The following is an 8238-nucleotide window of genomic DNA, read 5'->3' as shown; positions in this document are numbered from 1 at the left end:
CCGTCCGTCTGTCTGCACCCCTCTGTGGAGAGAGAAGAAGGGATGAGCCACAGGCCAAAAGAAAGGCAGACAGCTGTAGTATACCATGTCCAGCAAGAGACTAAATGGATGCCTCTTTTATGTCATACAACAGTTACTGTCACAGACTTGCTATCAACTCCACCACTTTCTCTATCACTTTACAGCTTCAACTACCTCAATAACAGACACACACAAGGCCAGTCATTGGCACCAGGCACGTGCTCGACACATACAGGAAGTGGGCTGTGGCCCGCAGGGAGGCATGTGCTGTAATTAACTTCATGTTTCCCAGATGGTTGTTTATTTACCCAGCAGCCCCAGCAGGCAGGCAGAACAGGAGTATAACAGGCAGGCCAACAGGGAGGCAGTAGGACGGGAGTCTCCTGTCATGGACTATGACTTTACACCAAACAGAGAGGACCAGGTCCTCACTGTCTGACTGTCTGTCAGCCTGAGGTACAGGACAGGGGCTACTCATTAAACAGGCCTGGTGCTGGGAGGGGATGTGTGGGGTAGGGGGAGGAAGGGGTGTGAGGGGAAGGACAGGAGAGGTGAGGGGGAGGACGGGAGAGGTGAGGGGGAGGACGGGAGAGGTGAGGGGGTGGTGAGGGGGAGGACGGGAGAGATGAGGGGGAGGACGGGGTGTGAGGGGGAGGACGAGGTGGGTGGGGGAGAATGGAAGAGGGGGCTGCCTCAGGAGGTACTTCTCAGAAGCTACAGAAACCACCCCAACACACCACCCCCAACACACCACCCCCAACACACCACCCTCAACACACCACCTCCAACACACCCTGCATGACACACCACCCCCAACACACCACCCCCAACACACCCTGCCTGACACACCACCCCCAACACACCACCCTCAACACACCCTGCCTGACACACCACCCCCAACACACCCTGCCTGACACACCACCCTCAACACTCCCTGCCTGTCACACCACCCCCAACACACCCTGCCTGACACACCACCCTCAACACTCCCTGCCTGTCACACCACCCCAACACACCCTGCCTGACACACCACCCCAACACTCCCTGCCTGTCACACCACCCCAACACACCCTGCCTGACACACCACCCCAACACACCCTGCCTGACACACCACCCCAACACACCCTGCCTGACACACCACCCCAACACACCCTGCCTGACACACCACCCCAACACACCCTGCCTGACACACCACCCCAACACACCCTGCCTGACACACCACCCCCAACACACCACCCTCAACACACCCTGCCTGACACACCACCCCAACACACCCTGCCTGACACACCACCCCCAACACACCCTGCCTGACACACCACCCCAACACACCCTGCCTGACACACCACCCCAACACACCCTGCCTGAAACACCACCCCCAACACACCCTGCCTGACACACCACCCCCAACACACCCTGCCTGACACACCATCCTCAACACACCCTGCCTGACACACCACCCCCAACACACCCTGCCTGATACACCACCCCCAACACACCCTGCCTGATACACCACCCCAACACACCCTGCCTGACACACCATCCTCAACACTCCCTGCCTGTCACACCACCCCAACACACCCTGCCTGACACACCACTCCAACACTCCCTGCCTGTCACACCACCCCAACACACCCTGCCTGACACACCACCCCAACACACCCTGCCTGACACACCACCCCAACACACCCTGCCTGACACACCACCCCAACACACCCTGCCTGACACACCACCCCAACACACCCTGCCTGACACACCACCCCAACACACCCTGCCTGACACACCACCCCCAACACACCACCCTCAACACACCCTGCCTGACACACCACCCCAACACACCCTGCCTGACACACCACCCCCAACACACCCTGCCTGACACACCACCCCAACACACCCTGCCTGACACACCACCCCAACACACCCTGCCTGAAACACCACCCCCAACACACCCTGCCTGACACACCACCCCCAACACACCCTGCCTGACACACCATCCTCAACACACCCTGCCTGACACACCACCCCCAACACACCCTGCCTGATACACCACCCCCAACACACCCTGCCTGATACACCACCCCAACACACCCTGCCTGACACACCATCCTCAACACACCCTGCCTGACACACCACCCCAACACACCCTGCCTGACACACCACCCCAACACACCCTGCCTGTCACACCACCCCAACACACCCTGCCTGACACACCACCCCCAACACAACCTGCCTGATACACCACCCCCAACACACCCTGCCTGATACACCACCCCCAACACTGACTGGCTGTCTGTCTGTCTGTCTGACTGGCTGTCTGGCTGTCTGTCTGTCTGTCTGTCTGTCTGTCTGGCTGGCTGGCTGTCTGACTGTCTGACCGTCTGACTGGCTGTCTGTCTGGCTGACTGGCTGTCTGACTGTCTGTCTGGCTGGCTGGCTGGCTGTCTGGCTGTCTGACTGGCTGGCTGACTGGCTGGCTGGCTGGCTGGCTGACTGGCTGGCTGTCTGGCTGTCTGACTGGCTGGCTATCAGTCAGACAGTCAGACAGACAGCCAGCCATGGATGAGTGATGGCCGAGCTGCATAGGCAAGATGCAGTAGATGGTATAGAGTACAGTATATACATATGAGATGAGTAATGTAGGGTATGTAAACATTATATAAAGTGGCATTGTTTAAAGTGACTAGTGATACATTTATTACATCCAATTTTTTATTATTAAACAGGCTAGAGATTTGAGTCAGTATGTTAGCAGCAGCCACTCAACGTTAGTGATGGCTGTTTAACAGTCTGATGACCTTGAGATAGAAGCTGTTTTTCAGTCTCTCGGTCCCTGCTTTGATGCACCTGCACTGACCTCGCCTTCTGGATGATAGCGGGGTGAACAGGCAGTGGCTCGGGTGGTTATTGTCCTTGATGATCTTTAGGGCCTTCCTGTGACATTGGGTGGTGTAGGTGTCCTGGAGGGCAGGTAGTTTGCCCCCGGTGATGCGTTGGGCAGACCTCACTACCCTCTGGAGAGCCTTACGGTTGTAGGGGGAGAAGTTGCCATACGAGGAGGTGATACAGCCCGACAGGATGCTCTTGTACCATCCAAACTGCTGTGAAATATATTTTCCATAACCAAAAATATTGTATTTTCAGCTAGTGTACAAAACCGAAAGCAAAAGATGCAAAAATGAAACCTAAGAACAGGAAGCACTGCAATAGCACACATAGAACATACCTACAGCTTCTTAGACTTGCTTTCAACAACAATGACAGATCTATAACTACATTTCTATGTGCATTTGTTCCAAGTCACCCAGAAAGTTACATATTGTAGCTTTAACTGTGTCAAAACATTTTTTATAAATATTTCCTGAGCTTTCCTAGATACAGCACTGACACTTAAATCGTATTCCTTATGATTTATTTTCCTTGATTTGTTTTTTGACTGTCTGGTTTGACATTTATGAATGTGTTATTCAATATGTTTCTATGGGCTATAGTAGTAAAGGCCAAATTATATATTTTGTCCCCAAAAAATTCTAAATAATTTTTTTTGATACCTAGTGGTCTTACAATTGCAAATCAAATAGGCAAATGATCCCCCAAAGTCTTAGACGTTTAGTGGGTGAAGTTCCTTTCCTACTGCGCCGACATAAGCAGCGTTCAGCGTGAATGAAGTCTCCGCTAACTCGGGAATATTGCGTTTCAATTTGAATCACACTGCAACGCTGAACTTCAGCGAAACAGATTGAATCCAGCCCCTAATGTGATCAGGGTCTACTAGTGTTTACTGGTTTAACCTCTACTCATGTCAACACACTGACCTTCATTGTGAGTAGACATGTAAACTCTGCACCGCCCTGCAAGGTGAGGAGACTAAACATTCCTAACAGGAACAATGTCTTCAATAGGAAATGGCCATGAACACTGAAGGCTGTCTGTGGAGGTTTTAGGTTGGTTTTGTCCTTGGTGATTTGGTTTGTTTAAATATATATATATATTCACTTCACACACACACTGAGACACACACATACAAAAAACCTGCGCACACATACACACCAAACGCGATGTTCCAAGGAATAAAACTTTTAATCACAAAAAGGGGGTTTATAATTCAACAGCCTGAGGACATAATAACGACTGTAAATTGCACTTCTACATTTTCATAAAAACAAAATAAATCACAAATAAAAAGCAGGCTTTTAATGTATACATTTCTTTCATAAGAAACATCTTCAAAACTGTACATGAAGCTTTTCACAAAGCAGTTGGATCCTCCGTTTCAGAAATGTTCATGGTTCACATTTTAAACACATCAGTTCCAGAGAAGGTCTGCTACATTACAAACCTCACATCACCTGACAGTTGATGTACGTCTCAGAGAATGGAAGTCTGAGAACATTCCAATGGAACGTCAATGGAACAGGTTTAGAACATTCTAGAACAGTCTTAGAACATTCCGGAACAGGCTATGAACATTCCGGAACAACAACAACAATGTTGGCTTTGAGAAATTAGTCCAACAGTTGCAATGCTGCTTGGCAACATTCAGGAGCTCCAGAGCAGGAAGACAGTAGGATCAGAAGGTGTCTGTCTGTCTGGGCCAGTCTGTCTGTCCATCTGTGTGTCTGTGTGTCTGTCTGCACCCCTCTCAGTTAGTGTCCACATTCGGCTCAGACCTGAGTCTGCTGTCCATTCAGGAAGAGGCCTGTTGTTGTGGGTGTGGCCAGGTAGCTCCCTGACCCTCAGTCTGAGTCCACCTGACAGGGGTTAGTCCCACTCTGCTCTGCCTCCTGGTACAGTCTGAGGAAGTCCTTGTATCTCGGGGCACACCCCATCCAGGCCTCCCCGAACCGTACGCTCCCCGTGAACAGGAAGTCTCCCTTCCCCGGGCCGGGCCTCACCCCACACTGCCCGGGCATCCTCACCCTGCCTGTCCACCTCCTCACTCTCACTCCCCCTGACACAAACACCTGAGTCTTCTGTCTGTACAGGCGGCTTATCGCCACGGTGACCGACAACTGCTCCGCCTCCTGCTCCACCCCCTGGATGGTGCCCCTCCCCACTGCAGAGAGGAGGAGAGGAGAGTGTTAATATATGTTAGAGTACTACAGTACAGTATACTGATTCAACATAACAAATACTACAGTACAGGATACTGATACAGCATAACAAATACTACAGTATACTGATACAGTATAACAAATACTACAGTACAGTATACTGATACAGCATAACAAATACTACAGTACAGTATACTGATACAGTATAACAAATACTATAGTACAATACAAACTGTGCCATAACCACAAGAGTAACATTTAAAGGTCCAGTTTGTGTGCGATCCAACCAAATGCACATAGAAATATGAGTTATAGATCTGTCATTCTCATTGAAAGCAAGTGTAATAAGCAGTAGATCAGTTAGCATCCAGGAAACGGCAGAGTAATTTTGACCTACTGTACCTTTAATGAGTATACATAAAAGGATGCATAAAGGGTTTGTAAATAGTTCTTACCAAAGTCGCTGGTGCAGACCGCTAACAGCACCTCAGCATCACTGCAGGGCTGACAGGGAGCTGTGGACAGAGAGGAGACCGAAGGATGAGTCCCGGGACAAAACACAGACAGAGAAGAGAGAGAAGAAGAGATGAGCTGCAGGACAAAAGACAGACAGAGAAGAGAGACAGAGAGAAGAGATGAGCTGCAGGACAAAAGACAGACAGAGAAGAGAGAGAGAGAGAGAGAGAAGAAGAGATGAGCTGCAGGACAAAAGACAGACAGAGAAGAGAGAGAGAAGAAGAGATGAGCTGCAGGACAAAAGACAGACAGAGAAGAGAGAGAGAGAGAGAAGAAGAGATGAGCTGCAGGACAAAAGACAGACAGAGAAGAGAGAGAGAGAAGAGATGAGCTGCAGGACAAAAGACAGACAGAGAAGAGAGAGAGAGAGAGAAGAAGAGATGAGCTGCAGGACAAAAGACAGACAGAGAAGAGAGAGAGAGAGAGAAGAAGAGATGAGCTGCAGGACAAAAGACAGACAGAGAAGAAGAGATGAGCTGCAGGACAAAAGACAGACAGTTCTACCAGGGATCAAAGTGAGGCCTTCATTATGTCATACAACCCTATCAAAAACTAGCCATCAACTCTAGCCCTTAACTTCCAACTACTTCAACGGTCACACAGCAGGTCATTGAAGACACGTGCCGCACACGCACAGGAAGTGGGCTGTGGCCCGTAGGGAGGCACGTGCTGTAATTAATTTCAGCTCTCCCAGATGGTTGCTTATTTACCCAGCAGCCCAGGCAGAACAGGCAGGCAGAATAGGAGTATAACAGGAGGGCCGACAGGGAGGCAGCAGGACGGGAGTCTCCTGTCATGGACTATGACTTTACACCAAACAGAGAGGACCAGGTCCTCACTGTCTGTCTGTCAGCCTGAGGTACAGGACAGGAGCTACTCATTAAACAGGCCTGGTGCTGAGAGGGGATGTGTGGGGTAGGGGGAGGAAGGGGTGTGAGGGGGAGGACAGGAGAGGTGAGGGGGAGGATGGGGTGTGAGGGGGAGGACAGGGTGTGAGTGGAAGGACAGGGTGTGAGGGGGAGGATGGGGAGGGAGGATGGGGGAAGTGAGGGGAGGACAGGTGTGAGGGGGAGATGGCTGCCCCAGGAGGCACCTCTCACAGGCTACAGAAACCACCCCCAACACACCCTGCCTGACACTCCAAAACCAATGACAACCAGATGCCCCGGATAAGGAAAGACAAGGCTAAGCTGACCTGGTCTGGCTGGCTGGCTGGCTGGCTGGCTGGCTGGCTGACTGGCTGCACATGGTGTCTTTCTACAAGGTCTACTGGGAACAGACGTTTACGATGGTGACCTCATGTAAACATGGTTACAGACCTGGTTTTGACCTCATGCAAACATGGTTACAGACCTGGTTTTGACCTCATGTAAACATGGTTACAGACCTGGTTTTGACCTCATGTAAACATGGTTACAGGCCTGGTTTTGACCTCATGTAAACATGGTTACAGACCTGGTTTTGACCTCATGTAAACATGGTTACAGACCTGGTTTTGACCTCATGTAAACATGGTTACAGACCTGGTTTTGACCTCATGTAAACATGGTTACAGACCTGGTTTTGACCTCATGTAAACATGGTTACAGGCCTGGTTTTGACCTCATGTAAACATGGTTACAGACCTGGTTTTGACCTCATGTAAACATGGTTACAGACCCTGTAACCCTTTACATTCAGATATAACCACGGTAACACTTTATACAACCCTTAACATACTGGATATAAACTAATGATTAGCAGTCTTTAAAGTACTAACAAGCCCTATATAAAGTAGACCTTGGTGTTACTGGGACGAGAGCCTCTTCTCTACAGCCCTGCGCTGGCCTGCCAGCTCTGACCTGTTCACAAACCACTTACAGACCAGACCATAACCCCTAGGCATGTTTCCAGACAGGGAGATTATGTTTTAGACAGGTTTGTCTGAAGTCCAGATTGAGGACACTGAGGAGGGGGTGAGGGGAGGGTGAGTTGAAGAGGCGTTGAGGGGAGGGTGAGGAGGGGTTGAGGGGGGGTTGAGGAGGGGTCAGAGGTTACCCAGCCACAGGCTCAGGGGCTTAGGAACAGCTGGAGAGGAGGGTGACATCAGAGTAGCCGACCGAATTAATGACCGATCTCACCCCCCTCGTCCAGAGCAACGAGTAGAGAGCAGGGCCTTTAATGAGAGGCTGGAGGCTGCCACCATAGCATCAGAGAACCTCTAGGATGTGGTGCTCCACCATAGTATCAGAGAACCTCTAGGATGTGGTGCTCCACCATAGTATCAGAGAACCTCTAGGATGTGGTGCTACCATAGCATCAGAGAACCTCTAGGATGTGGTGCCACCATAGTATCAGAGAACCTCTAGGATGTGGTGCTCCACCATAGTATCAGAGAACCTCTAGGATGTGGTGCACCACCATAGTATCAGAGAACCTCTAGGATGTGGTGCCACCATAGTATCAGAGAACCTCTAGGATGTGGTGCCACCATAGCATCAGAGAACCTCTAGGATGTGGTGCTGCCACCATAGTATCAGAGAACCTCTAGGATGTGGTGCTCCACCATGGTATCAGAGAACCTCTAGGATGTGGTGCTCCACCATAGTATCAGAGAACCTCTAGGATGTGGTGCGACCATAGCATCAAAGAACCTCTAGGATGTGGTGCCACC

At 50.6% G+C, this 8238-nt stretch overlaps 1 protein-coding gene across 1 annotated transcript in view; it reads right to left on the bottom strand.

The window, feature by feature from the left end:
- Positions 1–4076: 4076 nt before the first annotated feature.
- Positions 4077–8238, bottom strand: part of LOC129842643 (meteorin-like protein) — a 29770-nt gene continuing 25608 nt past the window's right edge. The window contains exons 3-4 of the mRNA XM_055911266.1: positions 5525–5584; positions 4077–5071 (exon numbers count right to left, since the gene is read on the bottom strand). Of these exons, the coding sequence (XP_055767241.1) occupies positions 4752–5071; positions 5525–5584 (380 nt within the window). The 3' untranslated portion in view covers positions 4077–4751. The remainder of the gene's footprint in view (positions 5072–5524; positions 5585–8238) is intronic.

This window comes from Salvelinus fontinalis, unplaced genomic scaffold (assembly GCF_029448725.1).
Source record: "Salvelinus fontinalis isolate EN_2023a unplaced genomic scaffold, ASM2944872v1 scaffold_0057, whole genome shotgun sequence".
Lineage (NCBI taxonomy): Eukaryota > Metazoa > Chordata > Actinopteri > Salmoniformes > Salmonidae > Salvelinus > Salvelinus fontinalis.
The sequence above is the reverse complement of the archived record's forward strand: the minus strand, read 5'-3'. Positions and strand labels throughout refer to the sequence as shown.